The 14,815-nt window shown below is 52.0% G+C and overlaps 4 protein-coding genes across 4 annotated transcripts; 1 reads left to right on the top strand and 3 right to left on the bottom strand.

The window, feature by feature from the left end:
- Positions 1 to 92: 92 nt before the first annotated feature.
- BRE1 (E3 ubiquitin-protein ligase bre1) lies at positions 93 to 3,758 on the top strand (the record flags this gene model as incomplete). The annotated part of the gene is given in 6 exon segments (XM_062915764.1): positions 93 to 191; positions 197 to 619; positions 1,033 to 1,176; positions 1,251 to 1,292; positions 1,322 to 2,962; positions 3,020 to 3,758. Coding segments are annotated over 6 exon segments (2,523 nt in total). The 3' UTR covers positions 3,194 to 3,758.
- Positions 3,759 to 4,038: 280 nt separating this feature from the next.
- On the bottom strand, positions 4,039 to 5,159 carry QC763_707760 (uncharacterized protein; the record flags this gene model as incomplete). Its single annotated transcript, XM_062915765.1, has 2 exons — positions 4,039 to 4,953; positions 5,046 to 5,159. 2 exons carry the CDS (start codon positions 5,157 to 5,159, stop codon positions 4,039 to 4,041), a joined length of 1,029 nt encoding a protein of 342 aa, XP_062761763.1.
- Positions 5,160 to 6,106: 947 nt separating this feature from the next.
- QC763_707770 (uncharacterized protein) lies at positions 6,107 to 10,528 on the bottom strand (the record flags this gene model as incomplete). The annotated part of the gene is made up of 2 exons (XM_062915766.1): positions 7,792 to 10,528; positions 6,107 to 7,742 (listed from the first exon to the last, which is right to left on the bottom strand). Exons 1-2 carry the CDS (start codon positions 10,167 to 10,169, stop codon positions 6,107 to 6,109), a joined length of 4,014 nt encoding a protein of 1,337 aa, XP_062761764.1. The 5' UTR covers positions 10,170 to 10,528.
- Positions 10,529 to 13,589: 3,061 nt separating this feature from the next.
- On the bottom strand, positions 13,590 to 14,704 carry MRT4 (mRNA turnover and ribosome assembly protein; the record flags this gene model as incomplete). The annotated part of the gene is made up of 2 exons (XM_062915767.1): positions 14,351 to 14,704; positions 13,590 to 14,256 (listed from the first exon to the last, which is right to left on the bottom strand). Exons 1-2 carry the CDS (start codon positions 14,539 to 14,541, stop codon positions 13,590 to 13,592), a joined length of 858 nt encoding a protein of 285 aa, XP_062761765.1. The 5' UTR covers positions 14,542 to 14,704.
- Positions 14,705 to 14,815: the final 111 nt, after the last annotated feature.

Consider the following 14,815-nt stretch of genomic DNA (forward strand, 5'->3'; position numbering starts at 1 on the left):
GTTGATGGTTTCGGTAGTGATGGCTGGCCGAGTGGAAAAGTGTTGGATTAGGTGAAAAGCACGTCGGAACAGAGCTGGGACGCGCATAAGAAATGCAGTCCCCACCAAGCTGCCCCGCTAAAGCCGAAACAGGACTAGCGGCCTCAAAAAGGAGCCATCTCTGGGAATTCCTTGGCGAACTTGCAGTCGAAGTCAGCGGGCTCTCTTTCTCTCTTGTCTCTGCTTCTTCCAATTCCAAACTCGCTCACGCTCCCACGCTCATTCATTCTTCCCATCATTGGGGCACCGCCGGGCCACACAGACGCCGAAACCCACTGACCCAGATTTCCACTCGTACTTTACTTTAATCATCTTAATCTTTTCCCCCCGCCCTGATCGACCCTTTCCTTTGGCTTTTGCAAGTCAAAAATCCAAATCTCGCGCGGCCATTCTGATGCCGGTTGCCACCTCCCCGTCCGCGTTGCCTCGTCCGTCCAGCTTTGCCAAGATGGAGGACAGGAAGAGACCCGCGTCCGGCGCGGTCGACGAAGTAGCTCCCCCGAGCAAGCGCCATCAGGTCAACGGCAGCGGAAAGTCCAAGGATGACTCTGGCGACATGAAAGAAGAGGCCTGGATTGAGGTGAGTCGTCACACGACAGCCCTCTCCCCCCCGCGTCATCACCACCTGCCCCGGCCATCCAGCATCCTCTCTCCTATCCCATCCCTCCTCATTCCTATTCCGGCACTCATCGAGCAGGCCACTCGGACCCTGCTCTGCCATCGCGCGCCAACCAGTTTGCGGCCCTGCCGAGTGATGGGTGACAGTCTCCATCCAGCGCGATGTTTCTGCACGAGTTGCTCGCCCTGACCGCGGCTAATGCGTGGCCTGCTGCCAAATACACAGCGCGCCCGAGTTCTACCAGGTTTCTTCTAGTGTCTCATCACTGCTCATCACTCTTACTTCGCTGCCTCTCCGCTACGATGTGTATACACGTTCCTCTCGGCCGAGTACTAGGGTGATGGTTTTGGCTGACAAGTTTGCGGTACATGTAGGAATATACCAAGGGCGCCATATATCGCCAGATGCAAGAGTACAAACGAGAAAAAGCAAGCCTTGAGAGTCGCGTACAGGAGCTCGAAAAGAACCACACCGACCACGACGACCATATCCGAGTTGTCGACGCCTGGCTACATCAGGTGAGTTTGCTGCCACATTTTTCCGTCCGGAACACCGCAGCTAATGCGCCACAACTAGTTACTGCAAGAAATAGAGTTACTCGTCGATGGCACAGTATCATCTCGCTCTCCGTCAGGTACGAAATCCTTGTCAAGTCTTATCCAGTATCCACTTCTGACTTTGTTAGACTCGCCATTCCCATCGTCAACCGCACTCGGCTTTAAGGACAGCAAGGAGTTCCAGAGACATTTGGGTGACAAGGGCAAAGCTTTCAAATCCAAGGCCGAATCCATTTTTCAGCGTCTAGCAAGCTCACGTGGCGAGGTAAAGCCAGACGTTGCCAAGCTTGAATCTCAGCTCAAGACGGCACTCGCGCAACAAAAGGAGTTACATCTGAAGCTGGACAGGCTCGAGTCGGATAAGGCGCTTCTCTCGGAACAATATGACCAAGCAACGCTGAAAGCAATCAAGGCGGAGAGAAAACTAGACCGTGTGAGAAGCGTCCAGGTTCAAAAGCTGGAACAAAAGGCCCTGGCCAGTGCGACGACACGGCCAGTCAAGACGGAGGAAAATGGTGATTCTTCCGACGACACCGAGGGCAACACCAGCGAGTTGAGGGCACTTTACAAGGAGGCGCAAGCTGTTGTCAACAGGCAAAAGTTGCAGATCGAGGCCATTATCTCCGAAAACAAAGCCCTCATGGAAGAGAACTCGACCTTCAAAACAAAGAGGGAAAGTGTCTCTGATGAAGATTATGTTCGAACAGACGTTTTCAAGCATTTCAAGCTCCAGAATGAGGATCTTATCAAGCGCATCAACCATCTGGAAGCCACTAACAAGCAGCTACGCGAGGAGGCCGAGAAGCTACGAGCAGAAAGGTCTGACTGGCAAGTTAAGGTGGAGGCCGAGGCTCAGCTCGTAGTGTCCGAGGCGGAGGACCAAATACAGGCAAAGGATCAGGACCTTACGCGGATTCGAGCTGCCAGAGACGACTTGGTAGCTGAGTTGGCCATGCGCAAGGCCGCTCAGGATCAAGAAAGGGCTGCTTTGGATCAAATGAAGGAACTCGTGAACGCCAAGATGGATCGCATCACCCAACTTGAATCTGAGCTGGAACGACTGCGACCAAGTGAGGACGTGGTCATGACCGACGCACAACCGAATCTCGAATCTTTGTCGATTGAGGAGCTCCGGGCAAAGTGCGCCAAACTTGAGAAAGACTATGCCTCGATCAATGCGGAACTTCCGCTTCTGGAGAAGTCGTACAAAAAGGCCATGGTGCTCGCGCATTCCAAAACCATGGACAACAACGCTGTCGAAGAGCGCATCAACACACTCATGGCCGAGAAAGCCAAAGCGGACCAGAAGTACTTTGCGGCACGGAAAGACATGGATATTCGGCTTCAGGAGATCCGTACCTTGCGTTCGCAAAACTCAAGGAGCTCCGAAATCATCGCACAGCTCAAGGACGTGGAGCATTCCACGAGAAGTGTCATCAGCAACCTGGAGAAGCAAATTGCAACTCTCAAGACCGAGGCCGCAAGCATGGCAGCGGAGAAGAAGAGGCTTGAGTTGTTGACAGCGGAAGCGACCAGAAGAGCCGACTCGGTCAAGGGCCAGATTGCCAACTTGACCGAACTGCTCAAGGCCAAGGACGCCACAGTGGCTAGCATGAAGGAGCAAACTATGAGCCGGGAGCAAGAGCTGGACAAGATCAAGGCACGGTTAGAGGAGAAGAACTCGGAAATTAGCAAACTGAGGGCCAAGTGTCGCGGCAACTCAACCGATGAAGAGGAGGCTTTGCGGGTAGGTTTTTTTCCGTCTCTGTCATGCGCATCAGAGTGGAAGCTAACATTTTGACAGAACTTGGTTATTTGCTCTGTTTGCCGCAGCAATTTCAAAAACACGATACTGAAGGGATGTGGTCATGTTTTCTGCAACAGCTGCGTGGACGACCGGCTGGCCAACCGAATGCGCAAGTGCCCGAGCTGCAACAAGGCGTTTGACCGATCCGATGCCATGGCGGCCCACCTTTAGGCTCGTTCTGGGGCTGACCTGGATGAAATCGGGCGCAGATTTGGGCCAGGGAGGAAGATGAGAGAGAGGGGGAAGACGAGTAGGCTCTGTTGTTTCTAGCTCTTGTCGTCGCCGGGTCCGTCGCCGCCTTGATCACCGCCTTGAACACCGCCATATCTTCACCATTGCCAAACTCGTCAGCCTGATTGCCCTTGGTTCAGGCTCACAAGAATCGACCTGAACGATGGATCGACGCGGGCTGCGCAGTTTTGGTCCATTGGTCCCTGGACGCCGTTATCGAAACGATTTATCACTATGACACTGTAGAAACAGCGGAGGGAGAAGCTTGAAAGGGGTGATAATTTTCGTTTCTGTTGATGCTTGGATCTCTTCGCCACACAAAGCGTTTTGTAATTCTACCGTGTGAGAGTAGTACGAATAAGTTTTTTCTAGTTTTACTCTTTGCGGCTCGGCATCCTTGGGTCTGGCTACCCTGCCTTGGCTTCTGGCTCTTGATATTTTCGCATTACATTTTTCTCCTTGGTGAGATGGGGGACAAGGAAAAGAAATGAGAAGGAGAAGGCAGGATATAGATGGCAGGGAGTTATTAGGCATATCATCATTTTTTTCCTGTTATGTTGGGTGGGGTTGGCTGGGATGGGGAGTTGAGTATAAGGGTGGTGATGAGTGCTTTTATATAGGGATTGATACTCTGCCAGCCTTTGCTAAAGTTTTGGGAGGTATATCAGAAAGAAAGAAGGAAGGAAGGGGAAGTAGTGTACAAAGAAGTAAAACAACATTCAACACCTCTTGTTACTTGTTAGATGATTGTTTATCTAAGCATCTATACCATCGTGCCGTGTCTTCTATCTTCTCGAAGTAGACCCATACCCAGTGCTTTCATGACTTGGTCCAGAACTCCCCGAGCCAGACGACCTCGACGGTCCAGCAGCACCACTGCCCCAACCGCTCCCCCCACCTCCAAACCTGCTCGACCCGCCGCGGTAGTTGTCCTCATAATTGCTGTTGTTATACCCCCCGAAAGTACTGGAATTATTCCCCCTCCTCTGCCCAGCCATATACCCCCCCGCCGCCCCCGACGCCAGCCCCGTCCAAAACCCCGGCCGCCAGCCCTGTTCCTGCTGTTGTGACTGTCTGGAACTCGAACTCGTTGTTTTCGGGCGTCTAGTCCCCCTTCCTGAACCAGAACCAGGGTAAGGAGGAGGCGGATCGTCATCGTCATCGTTGTTACCCCCCCACCCCGAACCGTAACCCCCTCCTGTCCGTGGTTGTCTCCTCTGCCCATTGGCAGTACTATCCCTCGCCCCCCTCCAGCCCCCCCAGATAATCCACACCAGCACTCCAACAAAAATGATTCCGAAGAGTACACCCCCCCAATCTGTTTCATTCTTGTCGTTCATCAACAGACCCGGTTTGAAGTACAAACCAGGGTGTTCCTGCCTGCCTTGATCGGTGAGCTGTAAAGTGTACTCCACCCCGCAACTCCCTTTTAGGACATAAGGGTCATCCGGGGAATCGTACCCCTCGCAAATAACCTCTGTCCTGTCGAGGCGGAGGGTGGGGGGCAGGGAGGCGGTGCAGGACCATTCTATGTCTTCGGATGTGTAAGAGGAGCCGGTGTTGAGGCAGCGCATGGTTGTGATGGAGGAGGCTTCGGGGAGGGAGCAGAGTTTGGGCGGGGATGTACATTTTAGTTGGGGGATGGGGGAGACGCGGCGGGAGGTGGTTTTGGAGTGGGAGTTTAAGGTGAGACTTTTAACCTGTGGAAGTGTCAGTAAAGAGGGGGGCCATCAAGCTGGGACTGGTGGATAGATAGAAAGGGGTGGGAATTGGCGCAGAAAAGGGGGCGTACTTGGGAGAGGAGAATGGCGTTCTTAGGTTTGGTTGCTGCTGTTGCTTGGCCTGAGAAGGAAAGGAGGGCCGTGGCAGCGAGGAGGGCCGCGGGGTTGGAGATGAGGTGGTGCATGCTGGTGGTTGAGGGTTGGTGATAGCCTCAATATAAGCTTGGAGTTATAGCAAAACTTGAGGTGTAGGCCAAGTGAGTAAGAACGGGAGCGATTGGCAGCCTCGGCTCGGTTTCTTTGTCCAAACTGTCAGCGTCTAAGACGCGTAGGCAACTTCTCCTCACACACGCACTTTTTAGCCTCGTCAGTCACAACACACTCCAAAAGGCCAGATATCTGATGATTGCCACCTATTCTTCAGTTAGTGCGTGTCTAGAACTTATAAACACGCCCGGACTTACAAACCGTTCTGGTAGAAAACCTGATAAAAATTGCGCGTAGCAGATGTAGTTAAGTGAGTGAATGTGGTGTAGTAGGGAAATAAGTTGGGTAGTGATAAGTGGGGCCACTCAAGTGGCCGTAAGCTCACTCAACTCACTTCGCTGGCAGTTAAAATGCAGTGGCGAATGGCCGTCTTTTGAACACGTCAACCGCTTCTACGGCATCAAACAGAATAGGTCATGAGCGTGAGGCAACTAGGCGACTGTAGCAAAATTCCCGTCTCATTTTGATATCATCTCGCAGTCCTTCCTCTGCAAGGCTAGACTGCCACCTTATCTCATCTCATTTGAACCGCCGACAGCATACCACAGTATGGGCGTGCCAAGCTTGTAACGTTATCAACGAACGGGTTGCCTCACTTTATTTCACTAAAGAAATCAAGCGTCTGATGAAGCTGTCATAATATTTTTTACAATTACAGCACTGAGTAGCGCATACAACACACACTCTTGCCTTCCCATCCAACTATATAATAACCTAGTAAATGTGTAAAATGTGTACTCGAACCAGACGCGGAAATATACCAACCCAAACGCCTCGCCTTTTTGGTTTGACTTGCTTGCTTGCTATGTGGGATATCTCGAAAAACGGCAGCCAAAAACAAACTCTACTTCTTCTTGAAACAAAATCACCGGTTCTTCTCCAAACTCTGCAAGTTGACCAACTCGGCATATCTGCCGTTGGCCTTCATCAACTCAGAGTGACTTCCCTTCTCCACTATTCTCCCCTGATCAAACACATAAATGATATCCGCCTTTTGAATCGTGCTCAGTCTGTGCGCCACCGCAATTGTCGTTCTCCCCTTGGCAGCCTTGTCCAAAGCAGCCTGCACAACGTGTTCAGACTCGGAGTCAAGCGCCGAAGTAGCCTCGTCAAGAAGCAAAATCTTGGGATCGCGGACCAAGGCACGAGCAATAGCGATACGCTGCTTCTGGCCACCGCTGAGCAGAGCACCCTTGGAACCAACAACAGTATTGAATCCATCAGGAAGCGAGAGAATAAAGTCATAAATGTTGGCTTCCTGGCAGGCAAACTTGATCTGCTCATCAGACACCTCATAGGGTGCACCGAGCAAGATGTTTTCCTTGATGGTGCCCTGGTACAGTGTAGGCTCCTGAGACACGAGCGCAATGAAGCTGCGGTACTCGTTAATGTTGAGAGTGCTAATCTCCTTGCCGTCGACAAAGATACCACCAGCGAGAGGGTCGTAGAAGCGTTCCAGAAGAGCGATGGTGGTCGATTTGCCGCATCCAGAGGCACCGACAAGAGCAACATACTGACCAGGCGAGATGGTGAGGTTGAGCCCACGCAGGACAGGCTGCTCGGGTCTAGTAGGGTACCTAAAGTGAACATCGCGGAACTCCAAGCTCCCCTCGATGGCCTCAACCTTGTCGCCGTCCTCGGACCAAGTATCGATAGTCGGCTTCATGTCGAACAGAGTCTTGAGGTTGCGAGAGGCCTCGGCCGCCTTGCCCATGTCGGGAGCAAAAGAGAACACCGAGCCGGCAGACTGAGCACCGAAGATGACAGAGGTAAAGACCAAGAAGAACTGGAACATGTCGTACTCGTACTTGGCGATCAAAGTACCGCCGTACCAGAAACCGAGCGCAAAGGCCAAGAACATGAGTGACTGAGAGCCGGCGTACAGCAAACTCGACTTCAAGACCGAGATAAGACTGGCGCGTTGCTGAATAGCCAATGACTCGCGATAGTTGCGAAGCACATCCTGCTCCCGAGTGAGCGAAGCAACGGTGCGAATGGCAGTGATGGCCTCGGAAGCAAAGCTGGCGGAGCCCTGGTAGGCACGCTTCGCGCGGCGTTGATAGTGAGCAAGCATCCAGAACCGGAAGAAACCGCATCCAATAAGGAGAGGCATGGTAGCAATGCAGACCAAAGCCAACTTCCAGCCTATGGCAAGCGCAACGGTGCAAGCAGCAATGAGTGTCGAGGTGACCATGATCAAAGTGCCCAAAGTAGAACCGCTCAAGCCAGCAACATGTGTCGTTTCAGTGCTCAAGAACGAGGTGAGAGCACCAGCCGAATGCTCATCGGTATCAAAGTACTCGACATCCTGGCGGAGCATGGTGCGGAAAGACCTGTCGCGAACACGGTGGATGAGGCGCTCACTGCACTTCGCAAAGACGATGCCTTGGGCCGTGAAAGCGATGAACATGACGAGGGCTAACATCAAGTACATGAGGCACCAGAAAGAGGCTTCAGATTTCATAAAGTCTCTGGCCTCTTGGGTTGTGGGGGGAATAGACCTGAAAAATATCAGCTATGGTCGAATGCACAACAAACAGGAAAACTTACAGGGCAGTGATAAGCTTGGCGAAGAAGACAGCCTGGGTCGGGTTACCCAGACCGCAGATAGCAGAAAAGAATAGACCAATCAACATGAGCTTCCACTCCTTCTTGTTGAAGCTGGCAATCACCTTGATCAGAGTCCACAAGCTATACTTATTGGGAGTGGCCTTGGCACGTCCGGCCAATGCCATGGAGCTGACACTCTGGGTCGACTTGCTCCTGTTGAGCTTGGCATTGATATCGTCCTCTGGGTCCCCGGGGACACCCTCCTGTTTCTGGGCGGCGGATGCCTTGCGGATAAGAGCAGCTTCCTCTTCCTCGTTGATGGCCTCCTCTTCCTCAGCAGTCATCTCATTGACAGCGGCGATAGCCTGAGCAGTAACCAAGTTGTAGTATGAGCCACGCTTTTCCAAGAGCTCGTCGTGTGTACCCTGTTCGACGATCTTGCCCTTGGTCATGACCACAATGTTGTGAGCATCCTTGATGGTTGACAACCGATGAGCAATGGTGATGGTGGTACGGCCTTCAGAAGCAACCTCCAGAGCAGCCTGTACAACGCCCTCAGACTTGGTATCCAATGCGCTGGTGGCCTCATCAAGGAGCAAAATCTTGGGATCCGACACCACAGCACGAGCGATAGCAATGCGTTGCTTCTGGCCACCACTGAGGAGAAAACCACGTTCACCGACGTTTGTTTCGTAGCCTTCAGGAAGAGATGTGATGAAGTCGTGAGCGTTGGCCTTCCTGGCCGCGTCCTCGATGAGCTCTCTCTGCTTTTCAGGGCCCTCATTTTCCCACTTGGTACCAATCAACCCGTGGCGGATGTTTTCGTAGATGGTAGTGCCGAAGAGTGTTGGTTCCTGAGAGACAAGGGCAATCTGCTGGCGCAACCAGCGGAGGTTCAGAGTGGAAATGTCGACACCATCCAAATACACAGTTCCTTCGATAGGCGCGTAGAATCGCTCGACCAGACCAATGATAGTCGACTTGCCACTGCCGGAAGCTCCAACGAGCGCGGTGACCTTGCCAGCAGGAATCTCGAGGGTAACGTCGTCCATGACCACAACCTCAGGACGGGAAGGGTAGATATGCTTGATGTTTTCGAGACGAATGGTTCCCTCCACCTTCTCGAGCTTGATGCCGTCGTCAGTCGATGGATCGATCGGGGAGATACGGTCGATGGTGCTGTAGATCTTGGCGGCGGCACCGAGAGCGGTGGTAAAAGCCTGCATGTTAGGCGCGACATTGCCCAAGTTGAAGGCGCCCATCATGACAGCCATCATGACGATCAGGATCTTGCTGAGCGTCGTGGAGCCGTCAAGCAAGAAGACCGAGCCCATCCAAAAAGCAAGGCCGTAGTTTAGATACAGAATAAGCATCATACCAGCAACCATGACGCCCAGAACGCTCTTGAGCTTGAAGCCGAAGAACTCGGCCTTGATGAGGTGAACATCATACTGCTTAGCGAGGCGATCCTGGGTGCCAAAGGCAACGGCGTTGCGGACACTGCTAATGACCTCCTCGGCCACCGAACCACCCTGAGCGTAGGCACTGATGTTTTGCCTAGAATACTTAACAATGAACGTTGAGCCAGTGCCCATAACCAGCAAGAGAGCCACGACAGTGCTCATAAGAATAAGAGTCAACTTCCAGTAGCTCACAAAGCCGATGACGAAGGCAGCAACGAAAGTGGCGACGGCTTGGAGCGTCAACCCAACCTTCTCCGAGATTCCTTCCTGGATGAGATTGGTGTCGGCCGTGATGCGTGTGGTGACCTCACCAGCGCCGAGCTTGTCGAAGAAACCGATGTTCTGCTTCATGCAGCTTTCCAAATAGTGCTCGCGAATCTTGGCGCTGATATGCTCGCCGCAGTAGATGAATCCAACTGTAGCAACATAAGATGTAACGAACTCTCCAATGGCCAGATACACGAAGTAAAGGCACAATGATCCAAGCTCGCTGGTGAATTCATCGTAAGACAGGTTGCTGCCGGGTGTAAAATAATCCTGGAAAGTGCCCTGAAGATTGCCAAAAACGACCGTCATCAATGGCAAAGCGGCTCCAGAGGCAATGGCGCATATTGCCGAAACAACCAAGATGATGATGTCGTTGCGCGACGAATAACGGTACAGTGTCGCAACTCCAACTTTGATATCGGGGGTGTAGACCTGATCCCTCAGGATCTTGGCCTCCCTCTCTGGGAGGTGCTTGAAGGGATCGGCCTCATTGTCATCGTCTGCTTCTGGCGGGGGTGCGACGACCTTGCTGTCGAGCTTCTTAAGATCTGCTGAAGGACTGACGTCTCTGGATTCTTGAATTTCGGGGCTCTCAGGTGAGACGGCGCGGGTCGGTTCCGACTTCTCTGAGTACTGATCGGCTGCCATGGCGGCAGATGGCCTGTGAGGCGGCGCAAATGAATAACAGCGGCGCGTTATTCACTGGCAATAGGGGGGTGAGACGCGGTAAGCGACGAGCGATTGGCCCGTAATTTACTGGATGACGTGCATAGGCTGGTCGATTCGTAGCTTAGGTCCGTGTCTTCGATCAGCTTACTACTCGGAGGCTTGTCTGGCAGAGTAGTGAAGGTATTCAGAACCAAAAAAAAAAAGCCGAGGTCGAAGAAAAAGGACAAGAAGGGGAGCAGGTCAAAGCCAAGAAATGCTAGGGACTGCGCACCTAGGTAGACAGGTCAGGATCAGGGAAGGAAGCAATAAAAGGGGACAAGGTGTCGGACACTCGGGATTTCCATGGCCGTGGTACCCACCCACCCTCAATCAAGAGGTGTCAACCGAGCCGTACATATTGACAAAAGCAGAAGGCAACCGACGCATGCGAAATGGGCGGCCCAGCATGCTTCCGGGCCGTCTACAGTACATGCTTTCTTCCCCAACAGGCGGAATACCCCGCAGGCTTGCCACCGGCCTAGCGGCCGAAAGATTCATCGGGTCTGATCGAACATCAAAATAACAAAGAAGGGGACTTTCTTCGATATCGATTTGTCGAATACGCCAACCCAGCGATCACAGCCTTCCACGTTTCCCCCATCCCAGCACCCTTCGCTATCGATCCAGTTGATTCTTGAATGGGGTTAGGCAACTCTCCGAGACTATTCCCCATGTAACGATGTACATATATCACGGCTACCTAACGCCCCGTCTGACAAGGCGCGCAGCCTTTATTTAGTCAAGTTACTTTCTCTGAACAGAAGAATGCGGTGTAACGGCGAAACATACATTTTCCTCCATTGACTCTACACGTGGAAGCTGGAAAGAGTCCGGTCAGTTGAGCGGATGAGTCAAATACACCTCATAGCCTTCCAATCGCACCTCTCTTGCAAGCTCTCCCTTCCCGCATATGACGTGAGACAAAGTCGGACTGCGGCCTCTACAATACCCCGACCCTCACTTATATCCGTCCAACCAACCATCCAACCAAACACCCGAGGGTACATGAACCTGTTGAACTCGGTGTGGCTTGAAAGGCTGAACCTGAACATTGAACATAGAAAATGGCGTACAGTAAACGCCAATCTCCCACCAACTGGTGACTCCGATGGCTGCTGTGAATCATCACCGGCCTGGCCAGCAGGGCAGAAAACATCGCTCCCTGAGGCACGTACATAATCATATCAAACAGGCGATATTATCAGCTCAGCAATCACACTTCGCCGCCCCTATTCACTGATAACAAAACTTTTGCTCACAAATCCTCCCGATTCTGCCGATTGCAACCATCCAGCAAACCACAACCTCGGTACCTCCCTCCGTGGTTGGCCGGCGAATGCAGTGTAAAAGGTCACAAAAAACCAGGAATGTGGCGGCTATAGCGGCATGCCCAGACATTCGGCGCACGGCACATCGTGATGGCCAAGAAAATGGAAAATCTGGAGAACCCTTGGCCCATGTCTCTTGGCGCAGTTGCTTGTGTCAGTGACCTGCAGATCGGATGATGAAAAGAGCACCCAGCAAGCAGAAAGCAGTTCAACCACACCTAAACACCTGTCAGAGGCCAAGACACTTCGTCATACCTTGCGGCTCTATTGGGAAGTTCCTTTTGTTCTTATTATTCATAGCTGGTCTCGACTAACTACCCATCATTTTTACGCTATGCACCAACTGCATTGAATGACAAGATATCCTTCGACATCTGCTGACATCCCCCTCTCCCAAACAGGATGTCATGGCGATTTGAATCTCCCCGGGTGACTACTTTCGGTGGTTGGATTATGGGGGGTGGTACAAAGGTCCCTGAATTCGAGGATACAGTTTCTGTGCGACCATCACACACGGCACCTAGACGACAACACACAAACGCAGAGTCGCACCAGGAGATAAGGTATGTGGTATCTCCAGCCAGTCTTGGTACCCAATTGCATGACACGGCTTTGTGTCTATGGAAATATGGGTACTTTTTCAAGTACCTAGTGATACATATGACCAAGAGGTAGAGAGCTGGTTGGTGGTGCTCAGACGGAGAGCTACCACGGTACAGCAGCACTCTCAACATACCTTAGGGTAAGTATTACGAGAAGCATCAATGCCTGAACAGCACCTGTCGACTACCTACAACATCAAAAAACGTAGTCGGTAGTGTTAGTACCAAAGAGAGGCCAACTTCAACTACGCGGTCAGTATGACCGAGCTGTTTCTCAAGCTACCTTGGCGTCCGCTCTACAGAAAGCCGGCATTGAAGACAGGATGAACATAGCGCTGCCAGGTGCAAGCTAAAGCAAAGCTACACCAGCTACCCCAAAGGGGTCTGGCTAGCCAGCAGGGCATGGCGTGTCTTATCCGGTATGGTCTAGCCGTCCTGGGCAAATCGGTCAGGAATTAATCTTTGGGTGTATGAAGATCGCAAAGGCCACATTTTGTATGGGAAAACTGGTTTTTCCAATGTCAGTACTCCCGTCTTGCATTTGCCAGAGGTTCGTACCAGACAGCTAAACAATTAAAGCCTAAGATCCTGGCTATAATGTCAAACTCGGTGGTTCGGCGATAGCTTCGGTGGCCGCAGTTCAATGGGCAGTAACCCTCACAGTTCAATGGGCCCTCGCAGTTCAGTAAGCAGTAGGCCTCACAGGGCAAGGCAATTTACAAGGCCTTTGGAAGTCACTGGGAATACGGGCATCATTCAAACCATCAATCGAACGTGGGTTGGTTAAGATATTGCTACATTACTTGGCACGAAACAGACCCAGTTTTGGCTGTGATTTTGATATATTTTAATGTTTTCGACTGTTTTGCCCAGGACGGTTAGACCACACCGGATAAGAGAGACTAAACCCTGCTGGCTAGCCAGACTCCTCCAAAGTCAGCAATGACAAGTTGACAGACGTGAAACCCCAGAGACCTAGTTCAGAAGCCTGAATGACGTCTCTCTGCAGGCTTTAAGTAGAGCTGTCATCTACAGACTACCCCAATCTCATACCGAAGCGCAACTGCCGCGCGGCACTTCACTAGATTATGTTTCTTGTGTCTTAACGCAGGAGCATCGAGATTGGTCCAGATTTCATAGGTTTGACCCAGTCGAGATCTTGGAAGCCAGACGAAACCAAACACCAACACCGGACACTCACAGCAGACCAACAACATGCTGAAAATTAATTCCCATTTTTCCATTTTTCTTCCCAAACGCCAAAACTTAAAAAAAAACAAAACAAAAAAAAAAAAAAAACAAGGAGGTCCTAAAAAAAACCGATCGCCCCTCGTTGTGGAAAAACGTAAAAAGCTCTGGTATCATCACGAAACCTTTCCCTTATATGAGAAAAACAGAAACCAAACATTCCCAACCCCAACCGATCCAGTTTACTCGCTATCCTCCTCCTCCTCCTCATCATCCTCACCCCCCATCACAACATCCCCAGCACCCGAAGAACCCTTCTTCTTCTTCCCCGCACTCTTCGCCTCCTCCCTCTTCCTCTCAATATACTCCCTCGCCCCCTCCATAACCTCCACCTCCCCCCCAGCCGCCTTCCAAACCGCCAACAGCTCAACCTTGAACTCCGCCAAACAAACACTAAACAGCTTCAACAACCTCGTCTGCCGACTATCCAGCACCTCCCCCTCTTTACAGACAGTATACCCCTCCTCCTGAAACCCATTCCCCTCTTCATCAACGCCCAAGCAAACCTTCCCCTTCACCATCCGGCACGGCACCCCCAACCGCCTCAGCTCCGGCTCGAGCGTGTGCGCGACAGGGACGTCATGCTCCTTGGGCACCTCCCCCCCAGTGGAATACACCAACCCCTTCGGAATCACAAAATCCCTCGTCGCCACGCTCCCCGCCCGCGCGAAATCGACTTGGGTCAAGCTCTCAAAATAAGACTTGATCTCTTCAGGGGTACGATTGGTAAAAATCAAACCGACTGACCCAGTAAGATACGGTGCGAGAAGATGAATCCCGTCAGCTTGGGCTTCTTCGGGCGTGGAGCCGAGCGCGCGGAGGGTGAGCTTAGTCTTGCCAAAGAAGAGTCTAATCCACCAAAAGAGTTAGCATCTACCACAATGGGGAAGTTAAAAGGGAGGGTGGAAGGGGGGGGGGGGTGTGGGGGGGGATTGGTGCATACCGAGAATCACTCAACTCCCTCCTCACATCCTTCAAGTAATTATTCCTCATGTTGTCCACGCTAAACACCCAGCAGTACTGAAACTCGGGGATCGCGTCCCGAATGTTGGCAAACAGCTTGTCCTTGTTCTCGCGCGTCTTCTTGGACACCTGGGTCAGGTGGTAGACCTTTGCTCTCTTTGACTTGGGCATCTTGTCGTAATATCCTTCCCCGTACCGAAAAATCGAGAGATTGCCTGTTGACAAAAAGAGACAATGTGACCAGATCGGAAAAAGTAATTCGGGGTGGTGGAATTGGGGTTGCGAAAAAGTCGAGAGGTGGGTTGGCTGCTCGCTGCTGTGGCGGGCGTTATCGACCGAAAACTGCTGGGGGACCCCCCAACTTTTGGTTTTTTCTGCCATGGGAATTTTTGGGCGGTGAATCGTGGTGCCCCACACCGATTGAGAGCTGCAGGCGGGATGCCCC

The sequence above is a fragment of the Podospora pseudopauciseta genome, assembly GCF_035222475.1.
Source record: "Podospora pseudopauciseta strain CBS 411.78 chromosome 7 map unlocalized CBS411.78m_7, whole genome shotgun sequence".
Classification (NCBI taxonomy): domain Eukaryota; kingdom Fungi; phylum Ascomycota; class Sordariomycetes; order Sordariales; family Podosporaceae; genus Podospora; species Podospora pseudopauciseta.